This window comes from Neoarius graeffei, chromosome 25 (genome assembly GCF_027579695.1).
Source record: "Neoarius graeffei isolate fNeoGra1 chromosome 25, fNeoGra1.pri, whole genome shotgun sequence".
Taxonomy (NCBI): Eukaryota; Metazoa; Chordata; class Actinopteri; order Siluriformes; family Ariidae; genus Neoarius; species Neoarius graeffei.
Window position 1 is genome coordinate 45,608,271 of NC_083593.1, and position 18,943 is coordinate 45,627,213.

An 18,943-nucleotide genomic window follows, 5' to 3' on the forward strand; every position below is an offset into this window, starting at 1 on the left:
ACAGGCATAGCTGTATGCAATTTAGAAATGACAGATGTCTCTCAAGTAGGGTGGGACACAAAGTGCATTGCATAAGGTATGAACAAGATATATGACCACTTTGCTGTAGATCATGCATGATAAATGTTAAAACACTCACCTTTGACCATTTTCTAAATAATAGAGCAGAGTGTGCAGTGTGCAGTGGGAGGATCTCATAAATAGCACTTCTCAGAGGGCCAGAGAGGAAGTGGACTTGCTCACTGCAAACCTCTGAGATTAAGAATGCACGCTCACGCTCCATCAGATGTTCTCAATGGGTAAGCCCCGCTTGTTTTCTTCTTGTTTCCTTTTAAGAACAGTTATTTGGTTAATGGTTATATTTAGATGCTATACTGGTGTGCTATTGTTTCTTTGTACTTATGTCAAAGAGATAGTACGTTGCATTGTGAATTTTAGAAGACGTAGACTAGAATTCACTTTTTTACCCAGCAGAAATACAAGAAAGAGGGCAGTGCCATAAAATTAGCGGTGTAAGAATACTGACTGTTCTTCTCTGTGATGTTTAGGTTTTGTGTAGTTGATCTTGAATGGCCTTGAAACTCCTTTGTATTAAAAGGATGGAAAGTATATATTACCTTTCCACAAAAAATAAACTTAATATGCCTGCTAGTTGTCTGTATGTCTGTATCATGGCATGTCTGTCATCTACCAAGGTGAGCTTCACTGCAAAAAAAATTATCTTAGCAAGCAAAAATATCTTAAATATACTGCCAATGCATTCCCCTGACATTTCTAGTTATTAGATTGTTTGTAAGCAAATAGGATTACTAAACACAGTTCGAGATATTTATACTCGGATTTGAAATGGTTTTATTCTCTTGGCAAATAATTTTGTTTATTTCAAGATATTATTTCCAGACAATTTTAAATTGAAATTATTAAACATGTAGAAATAGGCTTAATGGTCGTATATTTATTACATAACTTCTTAATGAGAGATATTAGATATCGTTTCCTTTATTCAAGATAGCATCGCTGTTTTGCAGTGTTACAGTTTTGTTGGAATTATGAATTGACTTTGCTTTGCTCTTGTTCTTTGAGAAGACAATTAATCTCACAATTCAGTCAGAACATTTCGGCTTCTAGTCCTTCTGAAATAGGAAACTCGAAAGACACTCAGAGAGCGCAGACCTCCACCAAGGACAATAGTCAACACTTCGATGATATGCAAACCTGCTACTGCAATCACTTTTTATGTCTGGATATACGTCCAAAATTTTTAGAATTATGTCAAAATACGGTTATGCCAAGCCGAAGCCTCATGATTTCAGTGCTATTATTACGTACTCATAAATCAAAATTATTTCACATACTTGGAATACGTTTGTGAAAACCAGAAAACGCTTTAGATATCATCTATATTCATACAGTATGTACTGTACTAATATCAAACGCTTAGACTTAAATAACATCATGAACATGGCAGCTTGTTATCAAACTGTATGTTCACAAGGAAGAAATCTGTACTTGAGTTGAGTCAAATCTAAATTTGCATTTGGAAAATGTACGCATTTAGAAAGTGGTTTCGGGCGGCACGGTGGTGTAGTGGTTAGCGCTGTCGCCTCACAGCAAGAAGGTCCGGGTTCGAGCCCTGTGGCCGACGAGGGCCTTTCTGTGCGGAGTTTGCATGTTCTCCCCGTGTCCGCGTGGGTTTCCTCCGGGTGCTCCGGTTTCCCCCACAGTCCAAAGACATGCAGGTTAGGTTAACTGGTGACTCTAAATTGACCATAGGTATGAATGTGAGTGTGAATGGTTGTCTGTGTCTATGTGTCAGCCCTGTGATGACCTGGCGACTTGTCCAGGGTGTACCCCGCCTCTCGCCCGTAGTCAGCTGGGATAGGCTCCAGCTTGCCTGCGACCCTGTAGAACAGGATAAAGCGGCTAGAGATAATGAGATGAGATGAGAAAGCAGTTTCTCTGGTGGTGCAGTTTCTCTTCTCCCGGAGATTCAACAGTGATGAGCTCACATGATGCTCCAAGCTAATTTTGCTGCCATCTACTGGATATTAGGATGTATGGAATTGTTGAGCGCTGATTTGATGGCCAAATACATATCTTGCAACGTTAGCGAACGTGAAATTCATTTTGTGGATCCGCCCTGTGATTCGGATCGGCTCCAAAATGTAGTAGGTTCTTCCTTGGCCCATGCTACAACCTTCCACCAAGTTTCATGGAAATCGGGTTGGTAGGTTTTGTGCAATCCTGCTTCAAGTCAGACAAACAAACTGCACCGGAAACATAATCTCTTTGGCGGCGGTAATGAGAGAGCCTACAGAGAACCAGCATGTAATTATGGATGGACTATTCTTGTTTAAAATCTGATCATGTCCTGCGCTGAAATTCTCCATCATGGAAATAACAGTTGCTCTTCTGTTTTTCTCTTACACATGGCAGCTAATGATGTATGAGCATCACACTTACTTATTGTACACATTCAACCACAATTGCCAATCTGCTTTATTGTCTTTCCCATAGATCTGAATGCATAGGTCTGTTTCGTCACTGTTCATGTTACAAACAACAACATCCACCTGAGTATACTTTGTGTCTGAAGCTCTTGCATCCATACTCCAATAACTGACCCACATTTGAGGTCATTTCTTTCTTTTCCTCTTGCCAGTTTCATACAAGCCCAAGGTCAGCCATGTCTGTATTAGATTAGAATAAAGAGCTACATTAAAGAAGTCATGATATCCTGAAATAGGAAGGTGCCAGTTCCACATTTTAGAAACACCAATTATGACAACATTCACCATTTGGTCATGTGTCTGTCTGTGTAGGTTTCATGACCAGAGTCTCACCTTTTTTTCCCCTTCTTGTAATGTTCATTCAGTGTTAACATTACGATGTGGTCAGCTGCATTTGTTTTCCACCTGTAGAATAGGAAGTGAGATGAGTGGTTCATTCTGTATTTGTTACATATGTACGGGGATGGGGTAATAGATTTACAAACTGGAAATTGACCGTATTTGGGCAATGGTAACAATACCATACAATTCACTTGGAAAAGTGCGATCATAGTATATTAAGTCATCTTGGATGGATGTAAAGAGTATCTAACTATAAGGCGTATGCACTTTTCTGGCTTGTTATAAATGCTATAAGAAGGATTTGCAGTCCAAGAAGAAGAAACGTGTGTTTGGAAACCATGTTCTAATGCCTCATATACCTCATATAGGTTTTGAATAAACCACTGTTGTCCAGTATCTATGTTTCTATGTGATCACTTACTGAAAAGCCCAAAACTTCACATTTGGAAAAAATATTCGAAGTTCATATTCATTAAGGGTTCGTCCAGCAGCTGACCTTTTTCTTGAGCCTGTGATCAAAATATAAGGATTCCATGTCTAAATATAAAAGATGAAATACATGATACACACATAATGGTTTAAAAAAAAAAGACGTAGTCTTTCCGAAAATGCTTAGCAAGACATTTCAATATTTTTAGGTCTGTGATCGAGAGAAATTGGAAAATCTTTTGAAAGAAATTTCTTTTTCCAGAGAAGCATGTCGGGACACCTGTTACGAGTCACTGATGCTACTTTAGAGACCTATGGTTGTTGAGGTGGAAAGTCCCTCAAGTTCAGGCCCTAACAGTGAAAAATGGCCAATCAGCTTGTCCAAGCCATCAGCCAACAGGAAGTGTGGCTCTGACACAGTTGCTGTGTGTTCATGTTGTGGCTCAGAGGAGGAAGTGACTTGACAATGTGTGAGAGTCTCAGATCACAGGCTGCTATTCTCTCGTTCCTTAGCTTTATCAGTTCCTGAAGATTGGCTTCTACAGTATCGTTCTGCCTACAATCATGTCTTCAGCTTCAGCCTGATAACATAGTAATGGACTCTGGCGTATATTCATGGCGCTCTCAGTGAAGACAAAGGGAGCGTTTCCACATCCACATCCAGAAGCTCATAAGAAAATGTGTTGGAATATTATGTAAGTGTGTTTTGTTTATACGCCAAAGTAATCTTGATTTTGCCGGATAGTATAAATTGTAGTACAGTAATACTGCATTTGAGTAAGTGCTTGAGTTGTTATAATGTCTTGGCGAGGATGTTGAGAACCTACAGTTACTTGTCGAGCAGATAGAAATGAAACTGAAGTTGTGAAGTTTTTCTGTGAAACTGATTTTGCAAACTGCTACTTCGAAACAGAAAATAGCCCCGGTACTCTTCTGTGATCACGTATGCACTCACAAACTGTGTATCATTAAAAAGTCAAGTTAACAATGCACAGAGTGTCTAAAATATTGCTTCTTGACCTCTCTGGATGTTAAAACTAGTCTCATGTGTCATTTCTTCCTAATGATTGGTTATGCCTTCTCTCAAATTAATAACAGCCCCAATCCTGTCAGGTTAGGATGCCCCCGGTGTCTTAATGTCAACTTTAGCCTACTCTTCCAGTCAATGTGCGACAAATCCGGAGTTTGTAGGGGTGTCACTTTTTGGTGTTGGAAGTGTTTTCTCAGGGATTGAGGTCTGGTGATTTTGTAGGACATCCATAGTGTCCTTTTGCTCGTCAAACAAGACTCTCACAAATTTGGTCCTACGCACTGGACAGTTGTCATCCGTGTACATTAGAGTGTCAGTATTGTGTTCTGTTCGGACATGCAGCCCATAAAGGAACCTCAGAGTCTGACCATCAACTGACAGATTGTATTCCAGATTTATGTTACATGTGTCCAAACCTGTTGATATTGTAAAATAACTTATCAGTGGAGGGCGGCACGGTGGTGTAGTGGTTAGTGCTGTCGCCTCACAGCAAAAAGGTCCGGGTTCGAGCCCCGTGGCCGGCGAGGGCCTTTCTGTGCGGAGTTTGCATGTTCTCCCCGTGTCCGCATGGGTTTCCTCCGGGTGCTCCGGTTTCCCCTACAGTCCAAAGACATGCAGGTTAGGTTAACTGGTGACTCTAAACTGACCGTAAATGTGAGTGTGAATGGTTGTCTGTGTCTATGTGTCAGCCCTGTGATGACCTGGCGACTTGTCCAGGGTGTACCCCGCCTTTCACCCGTAGTCAGCTGGGATAGGCTCCAGCTTGCCTGCGACCCTGTAGAACAGGATAAAGCGGCTAGAGATAATGAGATGAGATGAGACTTATCAGTGGTCTTTTTTGTTAATCCAAGGAGCTTGAGTCTTACGTACGTGGCATATGCTCAGTTAGGTCAGATTTTTTTAATGTGATGAATACCAAGATATCTGATACCATGTTAGATAAGTCTAATGGTGAATCATTATGATTTAACTCAACTTTGTTATCTTATAGATACACAGATTTACAGTACCACAAAACATTTTCACAGGAAATTGGAGTCAGAGCACAAAATCTTCAGACCATTTCAAGATTTTCTTATTGGCTCTCTGGCTGGATTCAATGTCCAACCGCTGTAGTTGCTATCACAAAAAAAGCTAGCCAAGTCTGAGATATGAGCACACATTGAGTCACACCTGCCTCCAGAAGGTCAGTGTTTGTTGTGTAACTGTGGTTAAGTGGGCGAGCTTCCTGCAGCAAGTGAAACAGCCAGGTTTCTTATTTTTCATCCTTTTCTCACGCTATCCCCAGGCATCCTGCAGGTCTGTTTTGTTTAAGCCATACGTCTTGATTCTTCTGAACTTATCTGTAACTGAAAGTAGTGTTTCCTACCATGAGTGGCATGCGCATATTAAAAAAAAAAAGGAAGTGATGTGGGGGGAAACTATGGAAACCACCAAAGAAGAATTAGTCCATGCAATCTTCTGGTTACATTACATGTATGACCTTAATGTTGGTTAAGCACTGTTGCCTGATTAGAAATTATTTTCTTTCTTTCTTAAGAATATATTCATATACATTAAGGAGTACATTGATGTACAATACTGTGCAAAAGTCGTAGGCACATGTAAAGAAATGCTGTAAACCAAAAATAATTTTAAAAATATTGAAATGAAATGTTTCAACATTAAAAAATACTATAAACAGTCATCAGTAAGACATAATAAATGAAACAAAGTCAATATTTGGTGTGAGACGACACTTTGCTTAAAATAAAAATAGTAGTCTCAGGTACAGTGAGTGCAGTTTCACTGTATGTGGAAATGAGCTGGGCGGCACGGTGGTATAGTGGTTAGCACTGTCGCCTCACAGCAAGAAGGTCCTGGGTTCGAGCCCTGGGGCCGGCGAGGGCCTTTCTGTGTGGAGTTTGCATGTTCTCCCCGTGTCCGCGTGGGTTTCCTCCGGGTGCTCCGGTTTCCCCCACAGTCCAAAGACATGCAGGTTAGGTTAACTGGTGACTCTAAATTGACCGTAGGTGTGAATGTGAGTGTGAATGGTTGTCTGTGTCTATGTGTCAGCCCTGTGGTGACCTGGCGACTTGTCCAGGGTGTACCCCGCCTTTCGCCCGTAGTCAGCTGGGATAGGCTCCAGCTTGCCTGTGACCCTGTAGAAGGATAAAGCGGCTAGAGATAATGAGATGAGATGAGAAATGAGCTGTAGGTTTTACTGAGCATCTTCCAGAACCAGCCACGGTTCTTCTGGACACTGACTGTCACACTCGCTTCTTCATTTTGCACCAAAACCCAGTAGCCTTCATTATGTTTTCTTTTTTAATCTGAAAAGTACTCTGTTATGTAATATGCTGCTCAGATGCAAACTTTTTTTTTTCTGTAACATTTAATTTTGTGCTGGGAAACGAACATCTGGAACTCTAAAATGTTTTTGTACTGACTCGATAATGTAGAAGTCATAACAGAAATCTATAACAAAGTTTGTATGAAAAAAAAAAACAGGGTGCCGAAGACTTCTGCACAGTACTGTATGTTATCAATATGTTTTAACAGTCAGTAAGTTTTCCATCGCATGAAAGTCCTTGGACAGATGACTTTGCACTTTTGTGTGCCATTTGAATTTGCTTTTTTGTCTTGTTAACTTCAAGAGAGACAAAAAAAATACCCTTTCATGGATTATTTTCCCTATAACAGCATGCCCCACGGTGTATTATCAAAAAAAGTCAAAGTCCTTCTCACACCAGAATCTGGTCTTCCCAGGTAGTCTCCTGTCCCAGTACTAACCAACTCTTTAAGACGTACAGTATGGGTGCGACGCCAATCTCAGTTTCAGTAACCCTCAGCCTCTCACCTACCGGTATACAGCTAGGGTTACAGTGGAGGGCTAGTCCTCTGGTAACCGTGAGAGTTTGAGTTTAACTCCCCACTCGCATCTGTATTGCAGCGTGCCTTGCCAGATGGTAGTAGGTACCATTTTTATGATGGTCTTTGGTAAGACCCGACCACAAGTAGAATTCGTGATCTCCCAGTCAAGAGGCAGACACACTAGGCCAACTGGCGGTCTACAGTGTATTATAGTGTTCCTTAATTACTTAGTGCTCCTTACTTAAATGCTTGGATTAAAAAAGTTTCACATGTCTACTGCAAGCTCTATGTTTATACAATATCATCACGTTAAAATACATAGATGTGTTGAAAAACAATACACATCATTCATTAGGTAATGATAATTCACAGAGCAGTGTCTAATAAATCCAGTCCTGTCTGATGGTCCACTGACCCCCACAGAATCTTACATCTGATAGTTTTTACATTACATTACAGGCTTTTAGCAGACTCTGTTATCCAGAGGGACGTACAACATACCCAGAGCAGCCTGGGGAACAGTTACCTTGCTCAAGGACACTTCAGCCATTCCTGTTGGTCCAGGGACTCAAACCAGTAGGTCCCAAAGCTGCTTCTCTAACCATTAGGCCATGGCTTCCCCTGAATTTTAAAATGCGTTTTGAAAAGAAGGTAAACGTTTGTTTGTTTTATCTGTAACCGTTTATCCCGTGCAGGGTCGCGGGAAGGTAAAAAGTATTCTGTCTAAATCTGAATTTACAATAAATTCGTTCCCCTGGGAAATCATTCATCACTTACTTAAAGAATGAGACTTCTGAGGAACTGTGACACTGTGATTGTATCATAACGCTGATGTCACTCAGACAGCACGTCATTTCACTAAAACACTGGCAATAATCTCAAAGTTCCTGATGACTTCCTGACATCTATCAGGCTACCAGTGTTTTGCGGATTGAATCATAGTGTTTACTGGACCATAGCTTTTTTTAACATGCACAATTTTGGCACCTCAAAAAGCAAGCCTTTCGATGAATAAACGTATTTCCTTATTACATTTTATTTTTATTTCTTAAGAATGATTTGAACCCCGGGCAGCACGGTGGCGTAGTAGTTAGCGCTGTCGCCTCACAGCAAGAAGGTCCGGGTTCGAGCCCCGTGGCCGGCGAGGGCCTTTCTGTGTGGAGTTTGCATGTTCTCCCCGTGTCCGCGTGGGTTTCCTCCGGGTGCTCCGGTTTCCCCCACAGTCCAAAGACATGCAGGTTAGGTTAACTGGTGACCCTAAATTGACCGTAGGTGTGAATGTGAGTGTGAATGGTTGTCTGGTCTATGTGTCAGCCCTGTGATGACCTGGCGACTTGTCCAGGGTGTACCCCGCCTTTCGCCCATAGTCAGCTGGGATAGGCTCCAGCTTGCCTGCGACCCTGTAGAACAGGATAAAGCGGCTACAAATAATGAGATGAGACGAGAGATTTGAACCCCATGCACTGCATTTGCACTTGTGTGTTGTCTGAAAGTCTGTCAAGCAGCAAGCTGTATTCTTTAGTGCCATGTGAAGTGAACAAATTAAGCTAGGTACAGATTTAATCAGTGAGCTTGTCCTGAAAGATAACTCATGGTTAATATTAGCATTAACACTCTGCCCAGTTTGCTTCATAATCGCATACGGCTTCTTGTTTGCATTCCTAAGAAGCTCAAAGCTCAGAAACTCTGGGTTTTAGCCCGACCTTTAAGTTATATTGTGGGAAGTCACCGCAGGAAGTGAACTGAATAAAGCCTTCTCAGCTTTCAGGTCTTATGCTATTTCTATAAACCTTTTTCCGTTGTTTACCATCTCGTCTGCGCACAGGGAGATTTGTGGCTTAGATAATATTGTAACAGGTTTAATTGTTCATTTCATTTTCAGCTAAAAGTCAGTAGTGTGTCAGAGTCACATGTCAGTGAAGGAACATGCAAAAACACATCTTTATGGTTCATGATTATCCAGTTTTTGCAATTTATGTATCCATAATTGCTGAATGTATTTCAAACTCAGCTAAAACAATAACAATCATGCACATTGACTCGAGACATGTTGCTCAGGGTAAAGAAGGTTTGGGTGTAGGGTAATGCGATTCCAGTTACACATAAACAATATACTAGGAATGTAACTGAATACAATTATATTATTCAGATTAAACAGATGGTGGCACGGTGGTGTAGTGGTTAGCGCTGTCGCCGCACAGCAAGAAGGTCCGGGTTCGAGCCCCTTGGCCGGCGAGGGCCTTTCTGTGCGGAGTTTGCATGTTCTCCCCGTGTCCGCGTGGGTTTCCTCCGGGTGCTCCGGTTTCCCCCACAGTCCAAAGACATGCAGGTTAGGTTAACTGGTGACTCTAAATTGACCGTAGGTGTGAATGTGAGTGTGAATGGTTGTCTGTGTCTATGTGTCAGCCCTGTGATGACCTGGCGACTTGTCCAGGGTGTACCCCGCCTTTCGCCCGTAGTCAGCCGGGATAGGCTCCAGCTTGCCTGCGACCCTGGAGAACAGGATAAAGTGGCTAGAGATAATGAGATGAGATGAGGAATGCAGCAGGACTCGGATCCTGAACATGCAGTGCTGTGCAATGAATGTACAGCTTTCACTCCCAATTCAGGTTTAAATCCAGATACAGATATCCCTATGATATACTACAATTAACAGACACTTTTATTCAGGGCGATGTATAACAAGAGGGTACATGACACAGTGCTCCTGGAGTAGAGAGAGAGCGAAGGGCCTTGCTCAGGGGCCCAACAGTGGCAGCTTGTCAGTGCTGGGGCTTGAACCAATGACCTTCATATCAGTAACCCAGAGCCTTAAACATTGATCCACTACATACTATAGCAAAGGATAAACTGTAACAGAAGCTGATTCAGGTGAACCGTCGCCTGATTGCTGATTGCTTCTATCCAGTAATATTGATTACCGTAAAATACCAAATAATAGCCCGGGCGATTATTTGTCTCAATCACGTAAGAGACCCGGCGCGTATTAGAGACTAGGCGGCTATTTGGAACAGGCGATTAATTCCTTCTTCACAAATACCTTCCCCAAAATCTACCTCAAAACGGGGAAAAAAAATCATTCTCAGATAGGCCTACTTTTAACCAGTATAACTTACAGTTTGTTTAGAGTTAGATTACAGATAGCACGGTGCCGACTTTGGGGAATTTTGAAGACGCGCAGAATGCATCTTCGCATGGCACAGTCGGGGTGGATAAAGGATAAATCACACACCTTTTCCTGTTAATGACTAGTTAAGCGCATGCTTTACAAAATAATCAAGAAACCACACCATTGTCTGTGCGCAGCACTGTGATTTAATTACTCTGCAAAGTTATGGTCACTACTTGCTATCACCCTCACCCATGCAGCCTCCACCCTTTGCGCTTCGCGATGTCTGTCAATCTGAAATTGCATGGAGGGCGCGACGCTGAAGCAACATCATTAGGGTGCGAAGTGTCAAACCAAAGGGTTTTTTCTTATGCTGAAAAATAAGTGACCTGCAGTGGCTACATACTGTCATCTTGCATCACGTTTCTCTCCAAGACGTCTCCCTATTTGGCGGATATGAGCCTATTCCCCGAGTGAGTTGGTACGGTGGCTCGACCCCGTAGAAAACTTAAAGTTCGGATGAAAGTTAGTTGAATAGGTTACTGACTTGTAGGCCTACATGTTGCCTGCCTGACGCGTGCTTCTGCCCAACTTGCACGACAGATTACTTGTTGAAAAGGCCCCTTGGATTAGATTGGCCGCGAGCAGACTGAAATGCATGTTAGAACGCTCTCACCTTTTTTGTAAAGCGTCTTCCAGATCCGAATGGGTAAGGGCAAGTGAAATGGTATAAGGTCTTTAATAAAACTCGGTGTGTGCTTTGACGCATGCATTCGGCAATTTAGGTCGTTTAACAGAAGCAGCAGTCCAACCTTGGAAACCCGCAGTCCTCAATGTCACCACACACGCTGGCTTTCGTTGGGTATACCCAAAGGGGTATTCCTCATTCGATGACGTAAGTGATATCCCACACACCCATGTCAAACGTAATTGGCTAAGACATCTGTCAAAAGTTACGGAGTTGCATTCCTCAAGAAATATTACGGTAGACCAAGATTATAACATTGAAATGGCATGTTTATTATCACGTAACAAAATGTTGTAAACAGTATTATAGAAATAATTTCATTCATTCATTCATTCATTCATTCATTCATATTGTTTCGGTAGAAAACTATGCAATGCAAAATCGTTTAAACACCAGAAAACCAGAAAAGTGCTGGGCCTCAAGATTCTAGATAGAACGTTCGGACGCTTTTTTTTTTTTTTTTAGACCCCGGCGAGTATTCAAAACCGGCCTTTATTTGTCACAACACACGCGTACACCCGGCCGTTAAAGGGAACTCGGCGGTTAATTGGAACTCGGCTATTATTTGGTATTTTACGGTACTCAAGTTGATATTCAGTCACATTATGTCATTAAGTTCATTCTGGGACAATGATTTGTTTGCTGTAAATTTCAGCCATAATAGCACACGTATAATATCTTAACCAAAAAAAACCCCAAAAACCTGCCACTCTGTAGGTGGTGTGTGTCTTTTTTTAACTTGATTGCACCCACACAGCACACATGGGGAAAGGAAGGGAGCCTCTGATGCAAATTATGAGGGCAAGAATGTGTTTTTTTTTTTCACGTTGATTGCTCCCTGGTGGAAAGTAACACAAGTTCAAAAGAGGAAAAAAGAAATAACATCTCTTTGTTTGCTTTCATGTGGTTTGAAGTAAAGGTCAAGAAAGGGTCAGCAAAATACTTCTAAATTACATTGCCCATCATCACGCTCGCCCATGGAAATTTTACCAGCGAAATTTAGCATCATGTGAATATTCAAGCAGAATGAAGTCTGCAGAAATATTTTTGGTCACATTTCCACAACTAAGTCAGCATTCGTGTAGAAGTGCATGGAAATGTAACTTTTACCCTATTTTGTGAAATTACATCCTGTCCTACAGCTTTCTTCTGGATCCGTCATGCTACATTTCCATGCTCCGTTCTTTGTGTTGAACCTTCAGTTCCACTTGTTCCCTGGAGGTAGATAATCTCTCAGCTCCACCCAAAAATGAGCTTCCAGAGTAATTTGGGACAAATCAGATTCAGAGATCTGAGGGAGTTTTTCCTCCTTCCTTTGCTGCTTCATATGTCTCCATGTCCTTCTGCAGACCAGCCTTTGGGCACCAGGTGTCACATGGTAGGCTTGGAACAGCAAACTCGGCTGGAAATCTGTGACCCTCAGCACGATCAAGAGCACAGTAGGGGATTGTAAATTCCATGGGAAACGTGTTGTTTCCTCTCTTTCCTGTCCTGGCTTTGTCTGGTCCAGGGTCAAGGTTTTGACTGGAGGGTTTGCACTAATCGGACAAGCTTTATTAGCTGTGTGGTGTGTGCTGCACCTCGTCAGTATTATATGGATCTCCTTCTGGATTTAGCCTCCACTACCAGCATGTCCAGTGAGAGCATGTCAGTGAAGGGCATTAGGAGGCAGATGTGTAAGAGGTAAGTTTAGGATGTGGACTGAAAGAATGGCGAGAGTTTTGAGAGTTAGAGTTCATGAAAAAGCCGTGTGCTGGAGACAATGGAGTTTTGATTCCATTCAGATTTTGGTTTTGAAATGTTTCATCACAGCCATCTTTCCTTGCTTGATCAAGGACTACACAGTTTTGCTCTTAAACCTTTATACCGTTTTACTATTTCATATACCGTTTATTTCTTTCATAGTGATTCTAACACATTCCTGTCTTCCTGTCGTTGTTGTAAAGTCGTATTTCATGTCTGTCTTCAAACTAATCTTCACAGCTAACTCTGAACAAGAGGTACAGCATCCACATCAAGATAAAGATAGGGAGTTCAGTGAATAAGTTAGTTGCGTTAAAGATTAACCTTTCGTCTCTCCTTTAGAAATATGACTGCTGCGCCAATTTCCTGGCCCGTCCCGATGAGGGCTATCGGAGCTCAGAACCTTCTGACCATGCCTGGAGGTGTTGCCATTTCTGGGTATTTACACAAAAAAGGAGGAAGCCAGTTCAGCCTGATGAAATGTAAGTATTGTCGTATTGCTCATGAAGACTTTATCGCTAAAAAGAAAAGAAAAAAAATTTAATCAAACCTTCTTTCAGATTATCTTCTAAGTTGTTTTTTTTTAAAAAAAAGGGCTTACTAGAACTGAAAAAATTCACTCTGCTTTAGGTTTGGGAGTGATTATTATGAAAGCATTGGTGTTTGAACATTTTGGAATATTTTCTCTTGCCAATCCCACAGGGCCTCTTCGCTACATTATAATCCATAGAGGCTGCGTCTACTATTTCAAGACCAGCACGTCGGCCACACCACAGGGAGCGTTCTCCCTCAACGGCTACAACAGGCAAGTTCACGTCAACCATTTCATTTGCTGAAGAGCTAAAATGCTGTGCGTACTTAAGGAAAAAAAAACAACCTGCCACCTTTACACATTTAGACATGGTCTTCCATTGTTTCTCAGGTGACACTTTGGAATAAAGTTAAACGTTCAAAGTTAGGATTGGAACTATGAAACTGGCCAACCTCTAAAAGCAGACGTAAATCATGAGTCATACTGAAGCCAGAAGGGGCTCATGGTTTACATATGTTCATCTTTGCATGCTTGGTTTAGCCACATCCTGTCCCACTTCGAGCAGTCCACTCAAACTTAGTTTCTCATGCACATTAGATGAGTGCAGATACCGTGAGATATGTGTCACTGTCTTAAATACCACCAGCACAAGAGTTGACGATACTCCTCTCAAGTCCTCCTCCATGTTGGACCAATGTGGTGCAGCCAGTATGTGCTTAATTATTGTGTCTAGTCTCCGGTTCTAGTTGTGGTCTGGTAAAAATAGGGGGTTTTTTTATATCTGCAAGCAGTCTGAGAACTTCACAGAGCCAGCTGTGTAACTGTATACATCATACAGGCCACTAGCATTACATAGAGAGTAACATCAGGATATCAAAAAAGCAATGGGATATTAATACAGTGGTGCTTGAAAGTTTGTGAACCATTTAGAATTTTCTATATTTCTGCATAAATATGACCTAAAACATCATCAGATTTTCACACAAGTCCTAAAAGTAGATAAGGAGAACCCAGTTAAACAAATGAGACAAAAATATTATACTTGGTCATTTATTTATTAAGGAGGATGATCCAATTTTACATATCTGTGAGTGGCAAAAGTATGTGAACCTCTAGGATTAGCAGTTAATTTGAAGGTGAAATTAGAGTCAGGTGTTTTCAATCAATGGGATGACAATCAGGTGTGAGTGGGCACCCTGTTTTATTTAAAGAACAGGGATCGATCAAAGTCTGAGCTTCACAACACATGTTTGTGGAAGTGTATCATGGCACGAACAAAGGAGATTTCTGAGGACCTCAAAAAAAGCGTTGTTGATGCTCATCAGACTGGAAAAGGTTACAAAACCATCTCTAAAGAGTTTGGACTCCACCAATCCACAGTCAGACAGATTGTGTACAAATGGAGGAAATTCAAGACCATTGTTACCCTCCCCAGGAGTGGTCGACCAACAAAGATCATGCCAAGAGCAAGGCGTGTAATAGTCGGCGAGGTCACAAAGGACCCCAGGGTAACTTCTAAGCAACTGAAGGCCTCTCTCACATTGGCTAATGTTAATGTTCATGAGTCCACCATCAGGAGAACACTGAACAACATTGGCATGCATGGCAGGGTTGCAAGGAGAAAGCCGCTGCTCTCCAAAAAGAACATTGCCGCTCGTCTGCAGTTTGCTAAAGATCGTGTGGACAAGCCAGACGGCTATTGGAAAAAATGTTTTGTGGACGGATGAGACCAAAATAGAACATTTTTGGTTTAAATGAGAAGTGTTATGTTTGGAGAAAGGAAAACACTGCATTCCAGCATAAGAACCTTATCCCATCTGTGAAACATGGTGATGGTAGTATCATGGTTTGGGCCTGTTTTGCTGCATCCGGGCCAGGACGGCTTGCCATCATTGATGGAACAATGAATTCTGAATTATACCAGCGAATTCTAAAGGAAAATGTCAGGACATCTGTCCATGAACTGAGGTCCTGTCCACATGGCAACGGATTCAGGTGAATCTGATAAAATTGTTTATCGTTTCGGCCTGGCGTCCACACGGCACCGGCGTTTTGGGTGCCCCAAAACGAAATCTTTTGAGAACGGGTTCCAGAGTGAAAAAATCTGGCAACGGACCCGTTGCGAAGTCGTCTGGATGAGTAGAAGGGATTTGTTTACGATGACGTCACAACCACATGTGCTTCATGCCGGGTAGAAGTGTAATGAACTCGAAGCAAGTTGTCAACAAATCCTATAACTTGGTTCATGAAACGCGCTTGCAAAATATTTTCACTGTGAATATTTATTGTGTAATGGTGCAAAGTGAGAGAGAGAGAGAGAGAGAGAGAGAGAGAGAGAGAGAATAGCGCTTAGGGCAGAGTCAATCCTGCCAGCAAAAATAGGGAAAAAAAAAGGAGCGATCTCACCTCTTCAGATGTTGGTTTAAGTCCAACAATACATTCCTCAAAAAGGGTGTAGAAGAACAAAGTAATCCATCAACGTGTAGCATTCAATTTATTCCGGACCATTAAAGAATTCTGGAGGATATCAGAATGTTGGCGTACCGGCTTCCATCTACCCCCGTTCATTCCTCTTTCCACGTCTCCATTCAAAAAACGAGCACGTGATTTAAAGGGACTATAGCCATAGGATAGGGAGTGAGAAAGTGTGTGCGTGTGACAGTGACAGGGATAGTCACTGTGCGCATGCGCAGTTATGCGCATGCGTCTACTTCTATTGTTCTGGTGTCTCCGATGGGACCATCTTACAGCGCACGTAGAGGTGTGGCATGTGTATTGTATCGTTTTCAGCAAGCGTTGCGTTGCCATATGAACCTGATATTTTACTGATCCGTTGCCCATGTGGACGCGATATTTAAAAAAAAAAAATCTCGTTGCCGTTGTCGTGTGGATGTAGCCTAAATCTCAAGAGAAGGTGGGTCATGCAGCAAGACAACGACCCTAAGCACACAAGTCGTTCTACCAAAGAATGGTTAAAGAAGAATAAAGTTAATGTTTTGGAATGGCCAAGTCAAAGTCCTGACCTTAATCCAATCGAAATGTTGTGGAAGGACCTGAAGCGAGCAGTTCATGTGAGGAAACCCACCAACATCCCAGATTTGAAGCTGTTCTGTACGGAGGAACGGGCTAAAATTCCTCCAAGCCGGTGTGCAGGACTGATCAACAGTTACCGGAAACGTTTAGTTGCAGTTATTGCTGCACAAGGGGGTCACACCAGATACTGAAAGCAAAGGTTCACATACTTTAGATATGTAATATTGGATCATTTTCCTCAATAAATAAATGACCAAGTATAATATTTTTGTCTCATTTGTTTAACTGGGTTCTCTTTATCTACTTTTAGGACTTGTGTGAAAATCTGATGATGTTTTAGGTCATATTTATGCAGAAATATAGACAATTCTAAAGGGTTCACAAACTTTCAAGCACTGCTGTACCAGATAAAACTCATCAGTGCTAAAATATGTGTATGAAAAGAACACATCATACTGTTGTACATGGTCCCATATGGATTTTCCAGTTTATGCCAAAGTCTCACAATTACTGCTGTACAGTAAACTTGAACTGCTGCTGTAATCATACTGACTGCCCTGTGTCCAGGACTCATCTACAATCTGTTCATCCTGAACATCCTTTCAAAACCTTTAATACAACTGTGTGTTGTGTAAAAATTAATGATAGTACTACCTGACACCCAGTCGAGAACAGGTTTCCTTTCTTAGCCTGGTTCCTCTTGATGTTTCTTCCTTATGTCAGCTCAGGGAGTTTTTCCTTGCCACTGTCACCTCTAGCTTGCTCATTAGGATGCTAAATATAAATCTACATCCATATTTCTGTCTTGTGTTTTGCCAAAAATAAAACTGTTTCTCAAATAATTTGTTTGGTCATCAGGGTCATGCGAGCTGCAGAGGAGACCACATCCAGCAACGTTTTCCCCTTTAAGGTCGTGCACTTCAGTAAGAGGCACCGCACATGGTATTTTTCAGCAGCCAGTGAAGATGAGAGAAGGGTGAGATGTTTATTCGACACTCAGTATGCTTCATGCTTCATCAGGGTAGTGGAGATGAATGATTGGTTGGGTTATGGCTGTCATTGTTGGCCACAGCTTATGGCTGTGATTATTATTGGTTAACCATACGGTGGGGAAGCCATAACCTTTTGGTTAGAGAAGCAACATTGAGACCAAAAGGTTGCTGGTTCGATTCCCTGGACCAGCAGAAATGGCTGAAATGCCCTTGAACAAGGCACCTAACCCCCAATTGCTCCCCAGGCTGCCCTGGGTATGATGTATGTTAGCTAGCTATGGCCGGGTTCTTACCCGAACTGATAATCACATCATCATTTTTTCTTTGGCTAATCAGACACAAGGTACGCCACCACTCTTGCCGGAGCAGTTGGGGGTTAGGTGCCTTGCTCAAGGGCACTTGAGCCAGTCCTGGTGGTTCAGAGAATCGAACCAGCAACCTTTTGGTCCCAAAGCAGGTTCTCTAACCATTTGGCTTCCCCATATGATGTATGTCACGCTGGATAAGAGCGTCTGCTAAATGCCATTAATGTAATGTGACAAAAATAAACTTCTTACATAATTCAGTGACGTTCATACAGGTTTAACTTTACAAAACATTGTTTCTCATCTCCAACAGAAATGGATGCGTCATTTGAGGAAAGAGATCGGACACTATAATGACAGGAAAGATTCGCTTGACCCAAGGTAAAAAAAAAAATTCAGTTAAAATATTATTGAGTTAGCTTGTCTCACATGACTAAATCGGGAAGAAATGGGAAATAAGCTTCTCTTGTTTTGCCCACTTTTTCATACCCATAACCTACATCCAAAGTGCCAGATGTGAGTGAAATCTAGATGCTTTCTCAACTTACATGGCTGAATTTTGCATTTAAAGAGTTTTTTGGAAATCCCCACAAACGTTATAGATATTACAACATATTACAGTCCAGATTTAATTAGAACAACTTGGTGCGTGTGTACTGTAATTCATGTTCAGGCCAGTCATATTGGCACTATATTTGTGCATTTCACTATATCCTGGAAGTTTCAGTGTTTTGTGATCGGGAAGTTTTTGGTCATATATGAGCACGTGTAAAAAATTAAAATTAAAAATTGCTGACCACACTGTTAACTCCCACAGATGTACAGTGTAATTGGATTTACTTCCCTTTTCTGATAAATTTGTACTGAATATATTTCTGTGCCAGTCTGTGTTCCATGGTAGTATCATACTTTTAGAACCCCTTGAAAATGAGATGCCACATCTCAAGGGGTTATCCTCAAAATAAATAAAAATAAAAATAAATACTGTGAATGGGCTTATGAAATGAATTAATTTCCCCTCATAATTCTAGTGAATCTGACTCTGATGAAAGTTTCTATGGCCCTATTGAGAGCCCTTTGGAGATCACCAACGCCCCGGATGACCACGAAGGAGGTAAGATGTGACTGTGTGATTGACAATTAGCATTAAAGAATAGTACGTAACTGTTTGTGCCTCTGTGAGCTTTCAGTTCACATCTGTATTTTGCACTTTTTTAATAGACTATGCAGAACAAAATGATGAAAGTGATGACGATGACTATCTTATGCCCGATGACCCAGTAGCAGGTAGCTTCATATGCTTTGATGCATCTTTAG

At 41.7% G+C, this 18,943-nt stretch overlaps 1 protein-coding gene across 5 annotated transcripts in view; it reads left to right on the top strand.

The window, feature by feature from the left end:
* Positions 1-234: 234 nt before the first annotated feature.
* Positions 235-18,943, top strand: part of sh3bp2 (SH3-domain binding protein 2) — a 36,910-nt gene continuing 18,201 nt past the window's right edge. For 2 of the 5 annotated variants that reach the window (XM_060908257.1, XM_060908258.1), the window contains exons 1-7: positions 12,416-12,704; positions 13,107-13,246; positions 13,467-13,569; positions 17,188-17,305; positions 17,940-18,007; positions 18,658-18,740; positions 18,848-18,913. In XM_060908257.1, the coding sequence (XP_060764240.1) occupies positions 12,616-12,704; positions 13,107-13,246; positions 13,467-13,569; positions 17,188-17,305; positions 17,940-18,007; positions 18,658-18,740; positions 18,848-18,913 (667 nt within the window). In that variant the 5' untranslated portion in view covers positions 12,416-12,615. Of the gene's footprint in view, positions 300-3,741; positions 3,977-7,671; positions 7,741-12,415; positions 12,705-13,106; positions 13,247-13,466; positions 13,570-17,187; positions 17,306-17,939; positions 18,008-18,657; positions 18,741-18,847; positions 18,914-18,943 lie in introns of those variants that run through there. The other 3 variants (XM_060908260.1, XM_060908259.1, XM_060908261.1) reach the window with 3 other exon arrangements.